The 25,184-nt window shown below is 39.3% G+C and overlaps 1 protein-coding gene across 2 annotated transcripts in view; it reads right to left on the reverse strand.

Moving 5' to 3' along the window:
• The window catches only part of Rundc3b (RUN domain containing 3B), a 122,207-nt gene that overhangs the window by 9,483 nt on the left and 87,540 nt on the right, over positions 1 to 25,184 (reverse strand). The window contains exons 7-9 of one of the 2 annotated variants that reach the window (XM_031379998.1): positions 21,305 to 21,473; positions 13,701 to 13,858; positions 5,778 to 5,924 (exon numbers count right to left, since the gene is read on the reverse strand). In XM_031379998.1, coding sequence (XP_031235858.1) covers positions 5,778 to 5,924; positions 13,701 to 13,858; positions 21,305 to 21,473 — 474 coding nt within the window. The remainder of the gene's footprint in view (positions 1 to 5,777; positions 5,925 to 13,700; positions 13,859 to 21,304; positions 21,474 to 25,184) is intronic. The other variant, XM_031379999.1, reaches the window with a different exon arrangement.

The following is a 25,184-nucleotide window of genomic DNA, read 5'->3' on the forward strand; positions in this document are numbered from 1 at the left end:
TCCCCTCCTCCTCCTCCTTCTCCTCCTATTCCTTTTCCTCCTCCTCCACTATCACCAACTCCACCTCCTCCTCCACTACTACCACTACCTCCTCCTCCTTCTTCTCCACCACCACTACCAACTCCCTCTCCTCCCCCTCCTTCTCCTCTGACTCCTCTTCCTCCACCACCAACCCAAGTCAATGAAATGATTCCTAGTGATATTCTGCTATAGTCATATACTGGCACCTGGCCCAGTTGTCATCCAAGAGGCTTCCTTTTACAGCTGATGGAAACAGATGAAGAGAGTCGCAGTCAAACACTGGGTGGAGCCTGAGGAACCCCATGGAAGAGGGAGAGGAAGCATTGTAGAAGCCAGAGGAGTTAGGATACCAGAAGAACATGGCCAAGAGAATCAACTAAGCAAGGACCATACGGGCTCACAGAGACTGAAGTGGCAAACACAAAGCATGAATGGGTCTGCACTAGGTCTTCTATATATGCAGTGTGGTTGTTTAGCTTGGGGATTTTGTGGGACTTCTAATAGTGGGAATAGGGGTGTCTCTCACTTTTGCCTGCTCTTGGGACTCCTTTCCTCCTATTGGGTCGCCTTGTTCAGCCTTGCTATGAGGGTTTGCGCCTACTCTTATTGTACCTTATTATACTATGTGTGGTTGAGATCCCTGGGAAGCCTGTTCTTTTCTGAAGGGAAATGGAGGAGGGATGGATCTGGGGGAGAGGGAAGTCAGGGGCTGGGAACTGGGAAAAGTGAAGGGAGAGGGGGCTGTGGTTGGATGCATTGTATAAGAGAAGAATAAAGAAAACCAAGAAAGAGAAAGAAATTGTGTGCATAATATTCATAGACATATGCATGTACATAGAGACAAAGAAGCTAATTTTATCTCTTTTTTTCTATAGGAATATGTTTAATAATAAAATTGTGGAGGCTGGAGAGATGCTCAGCTGTAAAGAGCACTGGCTGTTCTTCCAGAGGATCTAGGTTCATTTCCTAGCACCCACATGGCAACTTGCAAGTGTCTGTAACTCCAGTTTCATGGGATCTGGCAGCATCATACAGCAGGTATAGGTGCTTGTCAACAAGTCTGAAAACCTGAGTTTGACCACAGGTACCCGACTGGTGGGAAGAGAGAACTGACTCCCACATATATATATCCACACAAGCTAAATGCAAAGTAAATAAGTAACAAATAAATAAATGTTAAAAAAAAAGTGTAAGGCCGGGCGGTGGTGGCGCACGCCTTTAATCCCAGCACTTGGGAGGCAGAGGGAGGCGGATTTCTGAGTTCGAGGCCAGCCTGGTCTACAGAGTGAGTTCCAGGACAGCCGGGGCTACAGAGAAACCCTGTCTTGAAAAACCAAAAAGTATAAGAGGAAAACAGAAACCTGATGCTGATGAGTCTGAACTTTTGGGATAAGAATGAGTGAGGGAGATAATACTTTAACAAGATATAGTAACTGATAAGTTGAGAAGCTCAGGTGACCTGGGCTTCATGTATAAAAAAGATAGTAAAACAAAACTGTGGTGGTTTGAATAGTTATAGCCTCCATAGATTTATGTGTTAGAATGCTTGGACATAGGGAGTGCCACTATTAGGAGGTGTGGCCTTATTGGAGCAAGTGTATCACTGTGCGGGTGGGGTTTTGGGGCCATGCTCAAGGTATGCCAGTGTGGTGCACAGTCTCCTTCTGTTGCCTTTGGATCTAGATGTAGAACTCTCAGCTCCTTCTTCACTGCCATGCCTGTCTGGACTCTGCTATGCTTCCCACCATGATGATAATGAACTAAACCTCTGAATATGTAAGCCATCCCCAATTAAATGTTGTCCTTTACAAGAGTTGCCTTGGTCATGGTGTCTCTTCACAGCAATGGAAACTCTAAGACAAAAACTTACAGGAAATAAAAAGTGAACACTCAGCCACATGAGTTATGAAAACACACTTAACATGCTTAGTTCTTGTTGAGATTTTATTGTGATTTGTCTCTGCTTCTCAAGTGTTGGCACTAAAGGCATGGACCACCACACCTGGCTTTATCAATTTTCACCACACTGCCATGTGGTAATAAAGAATGATTTTATATCTGGCATGGCTTATATTGCTATGTCTACCTAATGAAGAAACAAACTAGGAGTAGTATATTTAAAGTTAGTAAACAGTGTAAGTAATAGAAATAAATTTCAGATCTGTTGTGAGAGGGGTCCTTCTGTAGTTATGGATCTTAACCCAGTTATCCAGTAGCTTAATATAAAAATACAATTTCTAAATGTAAATTAAGTATAAAAAATAAGACCAACACATTAGTTAAATCAGAACTATACACTGTGACTTATCTAAGCAGGACACCGTAAGTCAAAGGCACCATCACCTCTTTTGGTTCCTAGTAACAAAGTATAAGCTGGTTTCTATTCTAACTTAGGCCTAACTTAGGCCTGCACTTTTTAGTAACAAGCTAATTTTCAGCCGACCCAAAAGGCCAACTTGTCACATCAGCCCCAAAGACCTGTGCCTCTTCCCTCTATACAACCTATCAGAAGATGCTTCTGCTCTGCTTTCTACTTCCTTTGGAGAACTACTGAGTCTGCAGTAGGTAGGGTTCTCAGAACTTGTTCTTAGTGCTGCCTGATTTACAAATTTGCTAGTAGCTTAAATAAGTGCTGGTAAGCCCAACTTGTCCTGAGCCTTCTTGACTCCATCTTAGATTAGCTGGTAGGATGACCTCACTGAGAGAAAGAACTTTGGCCATTGTACCTCTTTGGCAAGAGAAACTTGCTAACACCAAAACTACTGAATTGTAGGTCCAGCTACAGAGGTGACAATACTTATTTAAAGACACCTCACCACCCCCATAATCTGTAGGTTATCAGAAATGATGAAAATGTCTGCTTAGTTTTAAACATTATTTATAGAAAGCTCCTTATCCTGAAAACCCAGACTTGTACGTTTAAATGAAGTAATTGGAGTAACATACTCAGAAGGGTAAATCAAGTTTCTATAAGACTCAGAAAGCAGATCTTGGGATGTGAGATAGGCATAGATTCCTCTGTACTTAAGACTAAAGAAAAATCACATCAACTATTAATAGTCATTGAGAAGCTATTAAGTACAAGATGATGCATTGGACCCTTGGCCCTACTCTCAGTATTGTACACACAGAAAGAGAAAGTTAAGGGAAGGAAGCTTCGCTTAGTGTCACAGAGTAATCAATTAGCAGTGGCTACTGACAACACTGAGTTTGAACTCCAGGTCCAGACTCCTCCGTACTATACCATACTTTGGCTCAGGGATAGCAGGCTCCTATAAAAATAGCAAGAACATATGAGGACAAGTCAGGCGAACGAGATAATTCTACAGAAGGGTATTTTCCTTCCTCAGCTCATGTATGAGTCAAGAAGCACAACTTTAAACTCATGCTGAGCAGGGGAACAAGGCTGTTCCCTTGCCTTTGTTTAAGACTGTAATCACTTGCAGTGCTGCAATGTTGCTTTGTAATAAGTTACCATTATACATGCAGATGTAAAATAGCAATAAATTCTTATTTTTTAACTTTTATTTATCACTAGTAATGTGTGTGTGTATACGTGTGTGTATACGTGTGTGTGTAAATGTGTGTGTGTACATGGCTAAGCCAGACACACTTTGGGTTCTTTATTGACTCCTCTACAGGTATCACTGTGGGCAGGTAAAAGTATACAACTTCTGGCTAAAAGGTTTTACTTCTTATTTTTTTACCTTTTTCACAATGAAGTAGATGTTGTGAAGAGTCTTTGATTTTGCAGATTTGATATAGTCACAATGTGTATCTGGTCATGTGTGTGTGTGGGTATAAGTACTCATGGGTACACATGGTTAGTGGTCTGAGGCCAACTCTGGATACTTATTCCACAGGAGCTGTCTACCTTTTTTTTTTTTTTTAAAAGGACCAATCTGTCTGGGCCAGTTAGCTAGTGAGACCCAGAGATCCATCTGACTCTGCCTCCCTAAGCCTGGGATTACAAGTACCAGCCACTACATCCAGCTTTCTACATGGGAACAAGGGATCAAATATAGGTCCTCATGCTGGGACATTCAACACTTGACTGAGCTCAGCCTGCTGCTCTTGTAAAAAGAGTGAGCATGTGTACATGATACATACATGTATATATATATTCATGTGTGTATGCACGTCTAGATTCACATGTGATGTTTGAGACAGGAGCTCTTGGATTGGTCAAAACCAGCTGGTTAGTGGGTTCCAAGAGCTTCCTGTCTTTGCCTCCAAAGGGTAAGGATTACACGTATGTTCCCCTATTGAGTTGTGGGTTAAAGGGGATCTAATTTCAGGTCCTCACATTTGAACATAAAATAATTTATCAACCAACCCATATCCCCAGTAAATCTCTGTAAATTTAAGAGCCTCTCATGTGTCAAATATAATGCATAAAATATATTTCTATAAATTATGTTTTAATAATAAATTTGAAATACAAAGATTATTCTATCAATTAAGTATGGCACAGAAAGGTAAAGTTATACTCTACATAGGATATACCCACTGTAACACTTACATTTATTCATGTAAACACTTATAGGAGTACATATAGGAACTCTATGCTAATTTATGGAATGGCCAAGGCCATAACTTGAGTCATACTAAGAAATGATTTAATAGATGAAAAGAATTTTCTGATTTATTCTACAAAGTCTTCTCACCTCTACTTGTCTTTAACAATCAATAAGACAAGAAAAAGCTTATCTCTAGTACTACTTTTAATAGCGCAAGGTCAAATTTAATTTGCATCCTATCATTGATAAACAGTCACTCCCAAAATCATAAGAGTAAAGAATGTGGAAGTTGTGCTTTTGCTAAAACATGTTTATGTTTGAGTAACTAGTCAAAAAGGAGAAAATCTAGATGACTGCCAGACGGACAGAGACATAAAGTGACTCATTGTGTAGGCTAAGAAGCATAGGCGAGAATGTGACTTTGCCAATGACTTCTAAGCCAGGGATGCTGAAGAAGAGCAGATAAAGGAAGAAAGATGAAGGGTCAGAGGGAGGGAGAAGAAAATAGAAAATGGAGAAATAGGTGGAAAAGAGATAAAAAATAAAAGGGTCTGGGAGGGAAAAATATTAGGGAGAAAAGTTAGAAATTTAACTAAAGAAAAAATACAATGGAAACAAATGATTAAGATGAAAAAGTGTTAAAACTCCAAAGATGCTAATATAATCTGATTTTCAAAATCATTTTGCTGCTCATTCAATACTGAGACATTCTGACCAAATGAAAGTCTCAACACTAGGACTAAGAAATTATGGCTCAGAGGTAGAGTGACGACTGTATTATTGCTCCTAAAAATTAGATTGATTTAAATGATCAAAAGTCAAATCCACTGAGGACTTTAGGCTTTTATATACTTTTAGAAGATGGATTATGGTATTAAATGAAAAATCTAGAAAATTAATACCAGGCTAGTACATCCTAAAGCTAAAATTTCAAAATAGATGCCTCATGAAAACAAGTTCAAAGATACAATTAAGGGGTGGCTGGAAATTTAACAGAACAGGAGACAGCTGGTCTGATACTAATACCTAGAAATTCTTCAGATATTTTGCTTCCCCAGGGTGCCTTAGCTTCAAATGATCAGACATCTGCTTCTTAAGGGAACTTCCTCAAAGCAGTCCTAATGACTATCCTGGCTAACAATATGTTCAGAAAAATAACTGAGATACCAGAGTGGATAGCCACATGTTTTGGTACAACTAAATTTGTAATTAGTTGGAAAAAAACATTACACTTACTCATACCACTGTTTATTGTGTTTTCGGTAAAGCAGGGTATCCAGGGCAACAGCATTGACATCCAGAGCTCCTGGGGAAGGCCACTGCTTGGTGAGGTGGGCAGTTAACTCTTGTCTTGATCTTAAATCATTATTCTTTAGTACAGTCCTGTGAATATTAAGATGGTGAGTTCTTTTGTCTTTACTCTTTTTTTTCTCAATGGCAGAGGAACCTAACTGGTACGTAGGCCCCAAAGTAATTGTTTACAAATGGTATGTCAATAGGCTGAGCGGAACTCCTGGAACCCCTGGAACCACCACAGGGCAGGGCTGGCTGGACTCTGCTGCTTCCTCTCCTGGTGCACATGCGTTTTAGACTTCCTCTGCTGGCTAGGATCAATGATTACTACTGTAAATTAGATTTTCTGTCATCTCCATCGAGGAGTTAACTCTTTAGTAAAAGAACTAAAGGGTCCAACATCGCTTTAAACCTAAACCAAAAGCAATGATATCCTAACTAAAACATAGATTCCATGTCTATGATCTCCTGGTTTGAAAACTTAGAATAATTTAAAATAATTCAACTCAAGTAAAAAAGACCAGTTAAAGCAATTTAAAAAATATAAATACATGAAAATTTAAAATTCATGCAATGGTTTTAAATAATATTTTTTATTTAAATTTTTTTTTCTCTATTCATCTTCCCTTTTAAACACTTTAAGTATGTCTGTGAGTGTGTGTCTGTGTGTGGTATGTACACATAAATACTTTGGAGGCCAGAAGAGGGTGCCAGATCTCCTGGAGCCGCCTTAGATGGAGGGAACTAAACTCCGGTCCTCTACCCAAGCAGTGCATGCTTTTATCTGCCAAGCCACCTTTCCTATTAAACTACCTTTGTCAGAAATGACTGTTAATGAAGTTTCATAAAAATAATTAAATCAAATGCCAACTCTACTAAATACTATAATCAACTGGCAATCTTTCACCAAGTTTTTCTTATAAAATGTTAGTTGATAAGAAAAGCTGGCAAAATAATTAAAATTTTGCCAGAGTTTTAATTTACATGAAGCAACTGACTTTTGCCACAAGACTAATTAACAACTGATTAAAGAAAATTTAAAAAGCAAAGGTCTTACTATACCTCTCAAAGCCTTATAAGGCATCTGTGCAACATGCATTCTCAAACAGAAGCCTATGTGCTTGGTATGTACTAAGAGTCTGGCATCACGTCAGGATAGGGAAGTGATGGGTACCTACTATTAACCTCCACAGCCCACAGCCCTGCTCCGGATGCAGGAGAGGGAGTCAGAAGTTGGCAGCACAGCTCTACACTACACTATCAGCTAGCATAAGCCTCTGACTGCTAGCGGTGTCTACAGAATAACTGTGTTTACATGTCTGAGTGGGCTATGGAATAGTTCTGATTTTAAATGATGTGTTTTTACTATGTTCAGAGAGAAATATCATCTAATACAGATACTAGATTTTGTCTCATTATACTAAGAAGTCAGTGAGAATGAATTGTACTAAGACACGATTCCTTTCACTGGAAAAGACGTTAAACTCATTTAAAAGACTTTCTTTTTTTGTTGTTGTTTGTTTGTTTTTCCAAGATAGGGTTTCTTTGTGTAGCCCTGGCTGTCCTGGAGTTCACTCTGTAGACCAGGCTGGCCTTGAACTCAGAAATCTGCCTGCTTCTGCCTCCTAAGTGCTGGGATTATAGGCGTGTGCCACCACCGCCCAGCATTTAAAAGACCTTCAAGGTGTCTTAGCATTGTTTACTTATTGAAAACAAAACTTTACAGAAAATTTAAGATTGTTAGAAAACAAATAAGGATTATCAGCCTGATAATCTACCACAATACACTGCCATTGACTGTTTTGGGTTTTCACAATAAATTTTTCTACATTACATATTCCTTCCCTAGGAGGTTTCTAGTGAATATCAATGGAAAACTCAACTTCAAAGCCATGAGATCTCAGGCAACATTCTCATCAGGGTTTAAGAACTACAGTGGTGCATCTGTGAATAACTGGCACTGGCAGACTCTGTTAAGAATGGGTATACACATACTTTTCTTCCTGTCTGTCTGTCTGTCTGTCTGTCTATCTACCTAGAACAGGGTTTTTCTTTGTACTGTCCAAAGCTTGTTTTGTTCACTGTCCTATAACTCACTCTGTAGAGTAGGTGACTTTGAACTCACAGGGATCTGCCTGTCTCTGGCTCCCAAGTGCTGGGATTAAAGGCACATACTACCATTGCCTACTACAATTTCTAATTTATAATGAAGTTTTGTTCTGTAAAATAAAGCAACTTTAGACCTTATAAAACAGAAAGAACTGGTTTCACAAAGGTTGCATCATAACAGTTGTCCACAGAAAACTTTTACCTAAAACCAAATTATGGTATTATCTTAAATAAACGTATTTATTTTGCATATTGGTATATTGGGTGTGAGGATAATTTATAGGTGTTGGTTCTCTCCTTCCATCTTGCGCATTATGAGAAATGAACTAAGTTCATCAGGTTTGGTAGCAAGTTCCTTTACCAGCTGAGCCATCTCCCTGGCCCTCAATGTTATCTTTAGACCTTTGTCCTTAGAAATCCTAATTATACTGTTTCTACTGACAGCTGACTGGTTCTTAGAAATGAGTTAGGTTTTCTCACTTGGGTTCACCACAGCCAAATAGATTATAATTAAATAATTAAATAATTAAAAATTCCATTTTATATTTTAGAATCTTGACAAGAAGTTAATCTGAGTGACAAACAAGAAGGCCTACTTGTCTACTCAAGCAGCGGGGCCCTGACCAATGTCAGCAGAGAACTTCCCACAGTTGCTACTACTTCTCCACTGGCAGCTTTCTAGTAAACTCCACACTAACCAAGAATTAACTGCCAGGTGCCTTGAAACTAGACAATCCCATTATTTACCATAAAAAATGATACCAAGCTTACAGCAAGACCTATTCAAAGTAACTCACCTAAGGTTAGTGAGGCAAGAACATTTTTTCTTTTTTGAGTTTTTCCCATTTTATTCTTCCTTTGTATATTACATCCTAACTGCAGTTTCCCCTCACCTCCCTTTCCTGCTCCTCTTTTACTTCCCTTAGAAAAGAGCAGGCCTTCCAGGGACTTCAACAAAATACAGCACATCAAGCTACAATAAGTCTAAGCCATATTCTCACATGAAGGCTGGATGAGGCAACCCAGTAGAAGGAAAAGGGTCCCAGAGGCAGGCAAGAGAGTCAGAGACAACCTCTGCTACCACTATTAGGAATCCCACAAGAACACCTAGCGACACAATCATAGCATATATACAGCAGACCAAGGTCAGACCCACACAAGTTCCCTGACCTCTGTGAGCACACTTCAGTCATTGTCAGTTGATTCTGTGAGCCATGAAGAACATTTTTCTTATTTGGGCCTACCCTCAAAGTGACTTTACCTTAAATTAGCAAATAATTGTTATCTAATCATGTTAAACCAGTGACTAAAGATAAATACGCAGTATTTCACAATTTACTTAAATCTCTATTAAGTGTTGAAATTAGACCAACAGATGGTGGGAAGTCCAGCCCTAATAGATATATCTACAAATGCAACTACTGTACCTCAGGCTCAACCACAAGATTCTAAAGAGTCAGAGGACCAGAAGCCAGTGAGACTGAGTCTCCTACAAATAGCTGCCTGAAAAAGATCTGAACAATAATAGTATTGATAGACATGCTAACACAGAAGGAGGGAAGTCTCATGGACAAGGAAATATAGGAAACTAAAGATTTTTGAGATGAGCCTCTCCCAGAGATGAGCCCCCTAACTGTTTATTTCAGAAAGGTACATTGGTTGCCAGAAGTCCAGATCAGTGCCTAGCCCAATTGTCATCAGAGATGTCTCTTCCTATAGCTGACACGAGCAGATGCAGAGACCCACAAACCAGATATTAGGTAGGGAGAGAGCCCAAACTAGAGATCTCCATCAGGCCTCTCCTCTTGGAGCTGAGGGAAGGAACCCTGCAGAAGAAGGGAAGGAAGAATGGTAGGAGACAGAGTAGTCAAGAACACCATGAGAACATAGCTCACAGCATTAATTATGCAAGGCTCACAGAGGCTCAAAGAGCCCAGCACCACCGTGGTGGAGAGAATGGAATGCAGCCTAGTACCTTCCCCTTTCGCCTGCCCAAGCTGAGTTCACACAGACCAGTGGCGAGGCAGAATGCAGACTTATAGTTATATGGTGTTCTTACGGGACTTCTAATGGTGGAAATGGGGTGTGTCTCTGACACTTTTGCCTGCTCCTGGAACCTTTTCCTCCTACTGGGTCGCCTCATCTACCCTTGATAAGAGGGTTTGTGCCTAGTCTTATTGCATCTTGATATACTACATATACACAATAAAAATAGAAGAAAACCAGTAAGGCCTGTGCTACAATGCCCGGCTATTCTGCTTTCTGTCTGTGATCTTTACTACTTTAAGTGTCTTGATGGTATATGACAGAAATGAGCATTTTGTAGTTCTTGTAACACAGTAATTTAGTGATGCATGTAGTACAAGACAATAATGTAATTTAAAGTACATATATTAAGAAATGTTAAACATAAAAGAAGGCTGAGTGGAAAAGATTTCAAATTACCAAGATAAGAGACTTAACCCATGTAGAAATAAGCATTACATGTTCTTCTCTCTCTTTTTTTAATTAATTTTTTTAAAGATTTATTTATTATTGTAAGTATACTGTAGCTATCTTCAGACATACCAGAAGAGGGCGCCAGATCTCTATGGATGGTTACGGGCCACCATGTGGTTGCTGGGATTTGAACTCAGGACCTTCAGAAGAGTAGTCAGTGCTCTTAACTGCTCAGCTATCTCACCAGCCCCTCTTCTATCTCTTAATATCCCACTTTTGAGTTTTACATCGATGTATTTAAGTGTTTTACTTTCTCCTGGTTGCCTTTATCTTGTCAGAAGGAACAAACGAAACTCCAGTATCCAGGTCTTCATGACTATGGATAAAGGACCTCAGCATTTAAAAGGAAATGTTCACACTCTCTCTATAGCTGCAAAAATACACTATTCTCCATCTTAAATCTCAGTAGCATTACATAGAAAAATGAGAATACTAATGTAAGAATTATCTCATTCTCCTGCTCTTTGTCTTCTAAAGTAGTTTTATGCAAGGGAATTTTGTGAGACAGCTTAAAACAATCTGGAGGACACAGCTCTATTACTTCAAGGTAAGTCTGAAACTCTAAACTCAAGGAGACAGTCCAACTCTTATCAATCAAAAACGGCCCACTTTAATGTTTATTTTATGTGTATGGATGTTTAGTTTGCATGTATGCCTCTGTACTACATCTTCTGCAGATCAGAAAAAAAGCATCAGACTACCTGGACTTGATGTTATATATTATAGACAGTTGTGCCCCCGTGTAGCTGCTGGGAATTGAACCTGGGTACCCTGGAAGAGCAGTCAGGGCTCTCAACCACTATAGAGCTTCAGACTCAACTTTTCATTTGTTGCTTTACTGTTTTAGCTAAAATCTTTTTTAAAGGTATTAGGAATAACTGTACGATTCCTTTGAAAAAACAAAAGGATCGGTAACAGTTTTATTTTACTATACTAAAACTATAACACAGATGAATTATTTTTTCAAACTAAAAATGGGATTCTTCATTCAAATTATCAAAGGTAAAATGAACTTATTAAAGTTAAATTCTTTAACAAAATATTCTTAATAAAGTAAAACTAATTTTTATTTTATGTACAGTTAATTTCCAAAGACAAAGGCTTGCTTCTACTAGCCCAGGATGGGTTCAGCCTCTTGATGCTTCTCCTCTGCTTCCCAGTGCTGAGATTATAGGCTCATGCAATGGGTTCAGCTCATAAAAGCTGATTTTATTAAGAAAATACTTAGATGAGCTACAAGTACTACTCAAGAAGAAAAGTGTGATTACCTTGTTAATCTTTTAATTATAAAGGAATACCCAGCCATCTCTATTACTTTGCCATTTCCATCCAGTTTAACAGAAGCTAGGGTAATACTGACAAGCGACAAACCCTCCACACTGTTAGAAGTAATAGAAACCATGACTGGATGTAATTATTTTTATCAATATGCAAACTCCTAGAAAATACTGTGGGTTTTTGTTTGTCTATTAATAGTATTGCTTACTTTTAAAGGCCATTGCCTGCTAGGCGTGGTGGTACATATCTTTTCTCAGCACTCTTAGGACAGAGGCAGGAGAATCTTTATGACTTTTGGGCCAGACAGTGAATTCCAAGATTCCAAGACAGCTAAGGCTTCACAGTAAGACTCTCTCTCAAAACAAACAGACAGACAAACAAAAACAAATAAGAAAACCAAACCAAACCACAACCAAAAATCCCACCCATAAACAACCAATAAATAAATAAGTAAACAAATAAACAAATAACTAAAATAAAAGTTATTTGTCATGTTTATTGATTTTAGACTATCTCTTATCAGATCTTATGTATCAACTACAAAGAGGAGCAGCATTAACTACAAAAGACAGAATATTTAAGAATATTTGTTTAACTCATTAAAATTTATATCATTAATCAGGTGCCAATAGACTTCATACACTTTGAGTGTTATATTCTGAAGGCAAATTCATCTTATAGTTCAGAAAAAATGGGGAAATTCAAAGCAAAACAAAGAAACACAACTTAAATGCTATAAAAATTACTAGGTTGTATTTCTTATCAGTATCAATCTCATGTGAGACAAACTGAGAAACTGCTCTAAGTTTAAAGTGACTGAAGGGGGGATGGGATAGGAGTTTCAGGGGGGGGTGGGATTGGGAAAGGGGATAACATTTGAAATGTAAATAAATATACAATTAAAAAAATCTTAAAAAAGCAAAAATGACTGAAAATTGAATAAAATAAAAAGCACTGAATTGGATCTGGTGACAAAGAAACAGAACTGCATGTAGGGGCATTCTTAGAACAGTTAATAACACTGACACATGAATGATGGAGAAGATTAAAGTCCTAAACAAATTTGACCTACTAAAGCTGATTTACGGATATTTGTTATATATATTAGAATATCTTTATTCTTAGTAAACATCAGATACACAGAAGCAGAAGGCACAAAGACATATGTTAACATATATGACATCTAAGTGGTTAAAGATCTGCTTATGTGTGAGAAGAGGGAGAGACTACAAGGTAAATGTTAAAATCTGATGTATCTTGTAAAATAAAGAAGAAAATTCTAGGTACTAATCTTTATAATTTTTCTGGAAATCTAATAATATTTAAAAATCATCCTTTAAGAGTAGAGACTATTATGTACTATTTTTTAAATAAACAATCAATGTTAGTTTAACAAAATGGTAGAATTAGTGTTGAGTGCTTTGAACAGTGGCAGGTGAGGAAGCTCCATACTCCATACAGAATGCACCATACACCATAGCTTTGTTCATCTAAAAACTGCTTGCTATATACAATTTTTTTAAAAGGAGACTGCATTAAATTGTACACAGTGACATCCTGGCAGAGCCTGGTATTGGTTTCATCTATCAGGACTGAGCTTGAATGATAATGGTCTATGTACAATAATTTTGCAGTCAATCAATAGCTGATACAACTACATAAATAGTTAGGGTTGAGAATATGCCTCAGTAAGTTTGATGCCTAGCACTGTAAAAACAAAACAGAATCTTAAAAAATAAAAAAAAAATGCATTTAGAATGTACATTGCATTGAATACTAAGGATGATTTTAATTTTATGTTTTATAATTTTCCACAATGAAAACAGATTACTTTTCTAGTAAGGAACAAAGTTTACTTAAAAAGAGTAAGAAGCTTTAAGGGACACTACTAGATTTCTTGGAATTTAAATCATACAGCAAAGTACATTCCATGGTGTTATTCATGCATTGTCAATGTTTTCATAAAAGTGTCTCACTTACAGCTGATCTTGAAGCTCCACAATGATATATTCTAACTGTTCTTTCTCCAATTTGTGGGCCAGATCAGAATCTTCGATCCTCTGAAGTAGTATTTTATTCTGAGAGACAGATTCAGAAAGTTGGTTCTCACGAAGCCGTAAGAGTTCTTCAAGATAACCCTGGAAATACAGTATCATGATATATGTTATCTTTATGTCAACTGAAAAATTGTGGTATCTTAAGATCAATACTGAGCACTTTGAGCATTATTTTCATCTATTTCATAATGAAACATCTTAAAATTTTAGTGATGAATGATTTTAACTGACTATAGAAAGTTAATGTATACTCTGCATTCTTTAACACTGTGGTGGAGGGTGGGATGGGAGACAGGGATTGGTATGTATTTCAGCTGACCTGGAACTTTCACCTCCTGTCTATGCCTTCCTGCTCCAGAATGAAAGGATTATTTATTACACAAGACATAAATGAGGTCTTAGATGACAAACACAGATTTTCTAAGGTCATGTATATCTAATTGCAAGTATTAATACTCTCAAGTTACACTCTGTATATATAAAGAACCAACTCTAGATACCAGGCTTTAGAAGACAACGAAGGCACAAGACACCTTCAAATTAATTACTGCTTCTCTTCTTGATTGTCAGGCACTGTGTATTTGATGCTTACAGGAGTTAACAAATAAGTTAATTCAACAGTGGGTACAAGGCAGGTTCCAAAGCTAACTTTACTATTAACAAACCGGTATAAGACCCAAGAGTCTGAAAACACTATTTCATTTCTAAGTACTCATGCCCATGCTTTTTTCTCCATTGAGATCTGCTTCTTTTGTCCAACATCTCCTGATAAACTACATAACTGCTTAACACCACCAGAGCCTTACTCATTATAAAGATTTATTTTGGAAACAGAAACAACTTCTTTCTCTGTACCAAAAAAGACTAAAGTTGTTTGTGTGTGTGTGTGTGTAAATACTTTAGAAAATTGGACCAAAACAAGTTGCAAAAAAAGAGTGAGCAAAGAAAAGCTACTGCCAAATGCTCATTTCTTTTACTATTGAGAAATCAATATATTCCTTTTCACATTGCCTTTTACTTATTTATTTTTAACTTGTACTTTGCCTGTACAAATATTTGTACACCATGTGTACCCCTGGTGCTTGTGAAAGCCAGAAGGGGGTTCCAGATTCCCTGGAACTAAAATTACAGAAGATCGTGGCCTGCCATGTGGGTATTGGGAACTGAGCCTGAAAGTACTCTGGAAGAGCAGGAAGTACTCTAACCACTGAGCAATCTCTATAGCCCCTTTCCATCCTGTTGCAAACATTCGGGAGTTTTCTGGAGTTCAGGCCCAAGTGCACCCAATTCTCCCTAAAAATCACAAGTTTTGTGATATCTGGCACCCTTTTCTAGCTATTCAGACAAAGTCTCTTTGAGTTTATCAAGAACAGTTTTTTTGCTCTCCTAATTTGACAGGAAGGCCTGCTTAGTACATACTTCAGCCACACACTTCGGTGTCTTAGCAGTTTCCTTTCTGAGAAAGCCTGAGTCTTCTCCACTAAAAAGATACATATCCTCACATTTAACTTTGGGAAGCAGGATGTTTCAGAAAACTGCAAAACTGTCTGCAAAACAACCTCCCCCCCCCAAAAGGCTACAAAATGTCCTTTCCTGATGCAAAGACACTTCCTGCACATTTCTGAATCTGGATGGGCCTAAAGTCTCAATGCCGTCCACTTCTTTGCAATAAGTTGTTCTACTTCACAATGCACACACACAGCTTCAAATAGGTAGTTTTGAAATGTGGTGCAGTCAAGAGCGCTGCTTCCTAAGCCACTGGATCCACAGACATCTGGGCTTACACTCTGCTGGTCTCACTTCTGCCACCCTCAAGGCTAGAGTTTCTTCGAGTAAATAAAATTTGGCTTTCTTTCCTTTAAAGGAGTTAAGTTCAAATATATGACCCTAAGAAGCCAGCCTGCTTTTGAATGTTCCTCAATGTTATTAACCCATTTTCTGTTCTCTGCTAGATTATTGTTCCTGTAGCTGAAATTAGTCTTGGGGGTTTCAAAGTCCTTGGTGATGTTTTCTTGTTGTTTGTTTCTGTGTAGCCTCGGCTATCTTGGAATTGGCTCTGTAGACCAGACTGTTCTGGGACTCAGAGATCTGCCTGCCTCTGCCTTCTGAGTGCTGGGATTAAGTGTGCCACCATGCCTGGCTCATCTCAGTGGATTTAATTACCTTCAGACCACAGAACCAGTAGGGACAGGCATTTTAAACTACTGAACCCCTAAAGGTATTTAAGTTTTTATTTATTTAAATGTATGAGTGTTTTGACTGCATGTATATATGTGTGCTCCATGTATATACCTGGTACCCATCGACGTTAGAAGAGGGCTTCAGCTCCATAGAACTGAAGTTACAGATGGTATGAGTTGCCATGATGGGAACTAAGCCTAGGCCCTCTGTGAGAGTAACCAGTACTCTAACTACTGAGAAAACTTCCTATCTCCTAGAACTTTTATTTTTTTAATTTCAGAAAAATAACATGTAACTTAAGGCCAGAATGGAAACTGGCAGTGGGAGATAGGGTGTGCCAGAGACCCAGAGTCGGGGAGGCTCCAGGGAGTCTATGGAGGTGACTCCAGCTAAAACTTCTAGTAGTGAGAGATATGGAGCCTGAAATGGCCACCTCCTATGTCCAGGCAGGATTCCCAGTGGAGGGATAAGAACACCAATCCACCCTCAAATACTTCAACCTAAAATGTGACCTGTCTATAGGATCTGCAGGGACAAACATGGAACAGAGACTGAGGGAATGGTCAACTAAAAACCAGCCCAACTTGAGGCTCATCCCATGGGCAAGAACCAGTCTCTGATAGCATTAAAGAGACGTTATTGTGCTTGTGAACAAGAGCCTAACATAACTGTCCTCTGAGAGGCTTTATCCAATAGCTAACTGAAACTGGTTCAGTGATACACACACACACACACACACACACACACACACACACACACACACACACACAACCAAACTTTAGACTGAACTTGGGAAGTCTTGTGGAAAAGTTGGGAGAAGGATTTAGGGGCCCAGAGAGGATAGGAATGGCACAAGAAGACCAACAGAGTCAACTAACCTGGACCCTTTGGGGTTCCTAGAGACTGAACATGGGCTGGACCTGTCTCCCCACCCCACATGTAGCAGATGTGGCTTGCTCTTCATTCAGGTCTGCCAGCACCTGCAAAGGGGGCTGCCCCTGACTCTTGCTTCCTGCAGGCCTATTCCCCAAACTGGGCTGACTCGTCTGGCCTCAGTGGGAGAGGATGCAGTGACTTGATGTGCCAGGGTGAGTTAATGGGGGGGGGGGGCTCCTACTCAGAGGATAAATGGAGAGGGAGGGATTGTGTGAGAGGGGGACACAGAAAAGGGGGGGCTGTGATGTAGATGTAAAATGAATACATAAATTAATAAAAAAATTCCCAACCTTCATTAAGTGTCCAGTACATACCTCCTAGCTTTAAAATGTAGTTCTATTAGAACATTTACTCTATGTAATTACTATTCAAAATCACATAGATACTGACATTTTAGTATAATAATGGGAGGCACTGTGTTTTCATTAGACTATAGGGTACTGGCTATGAGCTGCTGAGGTTATAGTCAAGTTTTTCCACTTATATCACAGTATGTGATTTCTTGTTTGTGACATTAACAAACTGCTATATTTCTTTTAACTGCATACCTGTTAATAGTGGCAAGTATTATTTGCCCCTGAAGACTGGTTTCCATAATAAATTTCATATGTATAGTTTATAATAGAATCTAAACCATAGAAAATAATTTTATAAGCAAAACAAGTCTCTCTATATATGTATTTAAGACAAATTATATATAAATATTTTTAGGCATTAGTAATTAAACAATAAACAATCTGTTATATCAATTAATTACCACATAGTAGGAGCCAGTATGCTGACCTTCTGGAATCTGCAGGAAGGGCAGTATCTTGACATATGTGTATGGTGTCCTAAAATATGGCTTGGTTTCCCTGAGTTTTGTCTCTATTCTTTTCAAACTTGCTTTTTCATCTACATTGGTAAGTTTAGCCAAATTGTCCATTTACTTTCAATAGTATATATTAATTCATTGTATGAATATTATAATTTAATCCATGTCTAGTCAATGGCCATTAGAATTATTTCAGAATTCTTTTGTTATTAACAATAATGCTATGAACACAGGTATATGTTTCCTGGCCCATATATTCCAGAATTCTCAGGAGCGTAACTTCTGAAGGATAAGCCCAGTACATTCTTACAACCCTTAGACGTCTAATTGTTCTTACTACTGCTTTTATATTTTATACTAATCATATTCCTACCATGTATTATGCTTCTATGACTTCACACAAATAGTCATTTGCTTAAAGCACTTCTGGTTTGTCTAGTGCTAGAAACAATCCCTGTACGTTAGGGAGCACTGTTGTTGCCATAGTTGCTAAAGTGTATTCCCAAATCATGAATCTGAGGATTTCATTAGTTAGTTCAGTGAAATGATTTTTAAAAGGTTATTTAATTTTTCAAAAAAGTATGAGGGTATCAGTTTTGCTAAGTAATATTTGAAGAAATTCTTCATTTAAGTGTCCTAAGGCATGGCATAATTATAGTTATTCTCTAATAGCAATTTCTGGCTACTTTTTTGTTATGCTGCCTATGCTCTTCATTGAAAAAACTGCTTATGTGTGTTTTCACTTTTTAGAGTGAATTATTCTGCTATGGATTTTTCCAATTCATTTCATGTGGTAAATAATCACTTGGTTCTACTAATCTCTGTTTTATTTTGTCTATATCAGTTATTTTATTCTTTCACTTCCTTTGAGTTGCTTGTTCTCTGCCTACATTTTAGATAATTATCTTCCTCATTCCATTCTTTTCTAAGTCCTACAAATCCTGGATAATTGCCACTTATATCTGCTAATTCACATTGTTTTTGGTTACATTAATTTCCAAAAATGAAGAAAAAGTAAAAACATGAAAAAAATCATTAAGTACTTTTTAAAAGCATTTCTTTTAAATTGTTTGGTATATCTTTTACTTTGTTATTTTTGGACTCAATTATAAGAGAATTATGAAATTACCTTTGCAGTAATATCTCCTGTTTGTATGTTAAATTGTGTTCATAAAACTCTGTTGTGATGGGTATTTTTCCACTTTTATTATAGTTTTAGCATAGAATATCTTCTGAAGACTCATTTATTGAAGACATGGTTCCCGATACAGCCCCATTCAGGGAATTTTGAATTTCGAGGATTTAAACCTTATCAAGTGAGTTAATCTATTAGGTTACAAGCAAATCAGGTAAGAAAGGTCAAAGGGTGACACAGCAGGTAAAGGTGCATTGACTCAAACATGGTCACTTATGTTCAATCCTTGGAACCCACACAAGGAGAGAATCTACTCCCCAAACTGTTCTTTGACCTCTGCATGCATGCTACGGCCCTTGCATCCTTGTACATTTGCGTGTGCATGTGTGTATGTTATGTGCATATGTGTGTGACACACACACAAGTAAATAAATAAATGAAACTTTTAAAATAAAAACGAAACTTTCCTCTACTAAAGGGAGACAGCAAACACTGCTGTGTCTCTCTAGGAGTGGTTTCTTTCCATATCTTAGTGATATGCCCTTGAGGAAAGCAAAGTCTGGACCTTTTCACTCCTTTCCCTCTTCTACTTTGTTCCTGGCAGGTGATAAGGGCACCCTTAGAGCTACCCTTAGTAGCTCTGCTCTAAGTAAGATCTGGAGCTAGCACACCGCCCCTGTAGGTTTCTTCTGGAGACACTTGCTCTGCATTCTCCATGGGATGCATGGGGGTGCGGATGATGCTACAGGTCCTCAGGATCCCTTGCACTATCTGAGGCAGCATGGGTCTGCCATTCATTGCCAATACCCAGGGCTCCTGGGCTTCAATATTTATCTCTTGAGCAGAATCAGCTACCAGTCTTCCCAGCTGCCTCCATGTCACAGACAGGCTTCACTTTGAACAGAATTCTCAGTCAGTTTACTTCACACAACCTCCCAGCGGAGTAGGCTCCAACTCAAATCAGCATAATTGTGTTTATTGTCAGTTTCTGGAAACAGGGTGCAAGGCACTCTGATTCCCAGAGCAACAAGCTCAGACAAGACTTTTTCAAAACAGCTTCCCAAATATATGCTGGAAAGTGCAGAGAAGTTCTCTAGGGCTAAGCCATTCTGTTTAGGCTGAGTCACTGTGTTCCCAAAGCACTTCTCCAGTGCTGGTGTCCAGCTGTGCTCACCGGCTCTCTTCCTCTTTCACTTCAAATTTCTTTTTTTTTAAATTCATAAATGTATAAATTTTATTTATTAGCTTTCGCTAGTGCTTAAATATCTGAAGTACTGTAAGATTTCTTTTTATTAGATATTTTCTTTATTTACATTCCAAATGATATCTCCTCTCCTGGTTACCCCTCTGAAAAATATCAAAAACAAAAACAAAAACAAACCCTGTTTCCTCCCCCCTCCTCCTGCTCACCAACCCACCCTCTCCACTTCCTGGTCCTGGCATTCCCTCTACACTGGGGCATAGAACCTTCACAGGACCAAGGGCCTCTCCTGCCATTGATGACCATTAGGCCATCCTCTTCTATACATATGCTGCTGGAGCCATTAGTCCCACCATGTGTACTCTTTGGTTGGTGGTTGGGTCCCTGGGAGCTCTGAGGGTACTCATTAGTTCATATTGTTGTTCGTCCTAAGGGGCTGCAAACCCTTCAGCTCCTTGAGTCCTTTCTCTAGCTCCTTCACTGGGGACCCTGTACTCAGTCCAATGGATGGCTGTGAGTCTCTACTTCTGTATTAGTTGGGTACTGTCAGAGCCTCTCAAGAGACAGCTATATTAGGCTCCTGTCAGCCAGCACTTGCTGACATCCACAATAATGTCTGGGTTTGATGATTGAATATGGAAAGGATTCCCAGGTGGAGCAGTCTCTGGATTATCTTTCTTTCAGTCTCTGTTCCATCAAACTCCTTATACAACCAATACTGGCAAATTATCCCACTATCAAAGTGCATGGTTTTCTCCAAGTGATGTGTACGATGTTGAGCTTCACTATTTTCCTATAGTTACATGCTGAGTAACTTCTACCTAAGGGTGTGTTGTTGTTGCTATTTATGGTGCTGGGAATCTAATCTAGTGCTTTGTGCATGCAACATAAATGCTCTACCATTAAGCTCTCTATCCCTCCTCAGCCCTTTGGTTTTATTATGGGTCTTGCTATGTTAGACTACATAGCAACTCTTAATCCTCTGTCTTTTCCTAAATGCTGGGATTACAGGCCTGTGCAACCACGCCTAGTCTCCTCAGGTATTTTGAGTCTTTCAGTGGGTTTCTGTTGGGTGCCTCTAACCTGCTGCCTTACATCTCTCTTTACTTTTAACTAAGTTTCCAATTCAGAAAGGAATTAAAATGTAAAAAGGAAGTAGCAATGAGCACACAATTTTTCTTTAGTTGAAAGGTATTTGAATAAAACAAAATAAGATTTTCGCCATCCCAGAGCAAGTGGCTTTTGAGAACTGGTAAGTACCTTCTGCTCCAGGGTAAGTTGGTATTTCTGCCTGACTCTCTTGCACTTGTTGAACCAGGTGTTCTCATCCAGGATGAGAGGCGGCCCCACATTCTCTGGGGTGCTGCCCTCACTGTCACTGCTCCCGAATGTCCTGAGCTCCTCCTCATCACTGCTGATGCTGTCAGAACTGGGAAGGTCAAAGGAAGAAAAAAGACAGTGAAACGGTGATTCCAATTGAATTCTTAAATTCACACTTCTGTTTTCTAAGACTGGTGAACAAACTCAAAAATATTTTGCAGTAAGGGCAGAATTGTAACAATTCTGCTAAGAAGACTTAAGTCTTGACAAAATGGCAAGCTAGCATGGTCAGTTGACGCACTAGTTACAAAGCCAAGTCTAGATCACTACTCTTAAGGTGAGATTTACAAATCTGAAGCATTAACATAAAATGTATTAGAATGCCCAAAGAAGAAACAAGGGTCTCAGAGAAAATGAGAAACTCAAGATAAGCTGGAAATGGCTTTCTAGTGGGATTCTCTCCCCCCTTTTCTTTCCTCCTTTCTTTCTTCCTTCCTTCCTCTCTCTCTCTTTCCTTCTTTCCTTCTTTCTTTCTTTCTTTCTTTCTTTCTTTCTTTCTTTCTTTCCTTCTTTCTTTCTTTCTTTCTTTCTTTCTGTATTCATTCACTCAGTTTACATGGCATTGCCCTAGGTAACCACAGCTTATCTGTTCTCTATGAACAGCCAATGGCTGTGGATACAACAAAGTCATTGCAGGCAGCTCAACTCTATCAGAAAGAAGGCAGCAAGCTGAGAAGAACAAGTCACTCCTTAGCAGTTTGTAGCAGAGCAGGGGCAGGGGCAGAAATAGAATACCCATCGTAATCCATCTTTAAAAGTTGGTATGCTACTTATATAAGAGAAATAATCAAGGTAACATGGGAAATGAGAAGTGAGAAAGGAAGTAGTATGGAAAACACTGACCATGTGAGTAAAGATGGGAAAGAATAAAAAAGGCAAGTAAAAATTATCAACATAAAAAGTAATGTTGGGGCACAAATTCTGCAGCCAGTCCCACAGCATCTAGAGGAGGCTCATCTCCCAGGTGCTCTAGCACGTCCAAGACCATAGGATCAGGGGTGAGTAGGATACAACATCTGTTCCAACACCACCAGGAGTAACTTGGACCACCAGGATCCAGGGACAAAGAAACCCCCCGACCAAACAGTAGCTCAGGTTCCTTCCATGTAACCTCCCCCATTAGCCAAGCCACAGCCAGCCTCCACCTGGAAGCCACTATCCCACCTAGGGAGCTAAACAAAGGCTCTCTGTGGGCTGTCACCTCTCCTTGAAGCAGCAGCTTAGAAGTCCACCCACGGAGCTGTGAGACAGCCCACAGCCAGAAGGCTTGCCAGTTGCTGAGGCATTGGCCCTGAGCAATACTTCAGTATTTACCTTATGCAAATATCATGGAACCTAGAGACTTGCTTTCATTTCTGCACTACTTATAAACACCTGGCTCCCACAGTAAAGTTTGAACCTTGATCAGAATTCTTGTCTTGGTTTCATTATTTCTCCTGCAATTCGAACCCTCTCTTTCCAGGTCCCTGTCCTCCACCTGGGAAGAATCCAGGTCCTGAAATTGAAGGCAGTTTCACTTCCAGTCTGCCAAAGTTGACCTTGGGCTCTAATTTCTCTGCAGCCAGTCCAACAGCTCCCAGTGGAGGCTCAAATCTCAGGTGCTCTAGCCACACCCAGGATCCCAGGAGCTTGGTCACACCAGGTTCTCAGGATCCCAGTGGCAGCGTGACTCCCAGGAACTCTTGACACACCCAGAATCACAGGATCACAGGATCCTGGAATCAAAGGTTCACAGAGACAGTTAGACTGTGAGGAGTTCTGGCACAACCAGGATTACAGGAAGGACAGGCCCCAGTCAGATTTAGCCAAGGCAGGTAGCACCAGAGATAATCAGATGGCAAGGAGGCAAGCTTAAGCTTATGCTCTAAGATCAAGAATAGACAAATGGGACCTCATAAAATTGCAAAGCTTCTGTAAGGCAAAGGACACTGTCAATAGGACAAAAAGACAACCAACAGATTGGTGAAAAAGCTTTACTAATCCTGTATCTGATAGAGGGCTAATATCCAATATATACAAAGAACTCAAGAAGTTAGATTACAGAGAATCAAATAATGCTATTAAAAATGAGTACAAGCTAAGCTAAGAATTTTCAACTGAGGAATATCAAATAGCACTTAAAGAAGCCCTTAAAGAAATGTTCAAAGTCCTTAGTCATCAGGGAAATGGAAATCAAAATAACCCTGAAATTTTACCTCACTAGTCAGAATGGCTAAAATCAAAAACTCAGGTGGCAGCAGATACTGGGGAGGATGTAGAGAAAGAGGAACACTCCTCCATTGCTGGTGGTATTGCAAGCTGGTACAACTTACTGAAAATCAGTTTGGCGGTTCCTCAGAAAATTGGACATAGTACTACCTGAGGACTCAGCTATACCACTCCTGGGCATATACCCAGAAGATGCTCCAACATGTAATAAGGACACATGCTCCACTATGTTCATAGGAGCCTTATTTATAATAGCCAGAAGCTGGAAAGAAGCCAGTTGTCTTTCAATGGAGGAATAGATACAGAAAATGTGGTACATTTACACAATTCAGTATTACTCAGCTATTAAAAAAATGATGAATTCAAGAAATTCTTAGGGAAATGGATAGAACTAGAAAATATCATTCTGAGTGAGATAACCCAATTACAAATGGTATGCATTCACTGATAAGTGGATATTAGCCCAGAAGCTCCAAATAACCAAGATACAATTCATAGACCACATGAAACTCAAGAAGAAGAAAGACCAAAATATGGGTATTTGGTCCTTCTTAGAAGGAGAACAAAATACTCACAGGAGCAAATATGGAGATAAAGTGTAGAGCAGAGACTGAAGGAAAGGCCATCCAGAGACTGTCCCACCTGGGAATTCATCCCATATACAGTTACTAAACCCTGACACTATTGTGGATGCCAAGAAGTGCATGCTGAAAGGAATTTGATACAGCTGTCTCCTGAGAGGCCCTGCCAGAGCCTTACAAATACAGAGTTGGATGCTTGGATGCTCCCAGCCAACCATGGGACTGAATGAAGGGTCCCCAATAGAGGAGTTAGAGAAAGTACTGAAGGAGTTCAAGGGGTTTGCAATCCCATAGTAAGAACAACAATATCAACCAACCAGAGCCCCTAGAGCTCCCAGGGACTAAGCCATCAACAAAGGAGTACATATGGCTCCAGTTGCATATGTAGCAGAGGATGCCTTGTCATGCATCAATGGGAGGAGAGGTCCTTGGTCCTATGAAGATTTGATAAATGCCCCAGTGTAGAATAATTGAGGGCGGGGAGGTGGGAGTAGGTGGGTGGATAGAGGAACACTCTCACAGAAGCAGGGGGATGGAGGATGAGATAGGGTGTTTCCCTGGAGGGAGAGAAACCTGGAAAGGGGATAACATTTGAAATGTAAATAAAGAAAATATCCAATAAAAAAAAAAGGATGCATGTGGCAAGCACAGACAGAGGAGCTTGTTGGATTTCCTGCCCTTCCTTGCACTGCTAATGCTAGAGTAGCTGAACATAGCAGCAGAAACTGCCTCAGTGTCACTTTGTGCCCAAGGGCACAGCAGATATGATGATGGAGCAGAGGAGCCAGGGCTTGGGAGACAACCAAAAGAGATGGGAATATGGGCACGTTACTCCCTTTCCTATGCTATACAATAAAGAAGGTAGCCTTTTTCTACTAGGGATATTATTGAGAGAATTATGAAAGACAATATATGTAAAAGATTCAGTCATATAGGGATGGCATAGCAATTCTTTGGTTTAGTCCTCACAC

The sequence above is a fragment of the Mastomys coucha genome, unplaced genomic scaffold (assembly GCF_008632895.1).
Source record: "Mastomys coucha isolate ucsf_1 unplaced genomic scaffold, UCSF_Mcou_1 pScaffold19, whole genome shotgun sequence".
NCBI lineage: Eukaryota > Metazoa > Chordata > Mammalia > Rodentia > Muridae > Mastomys > Mastomys coucha.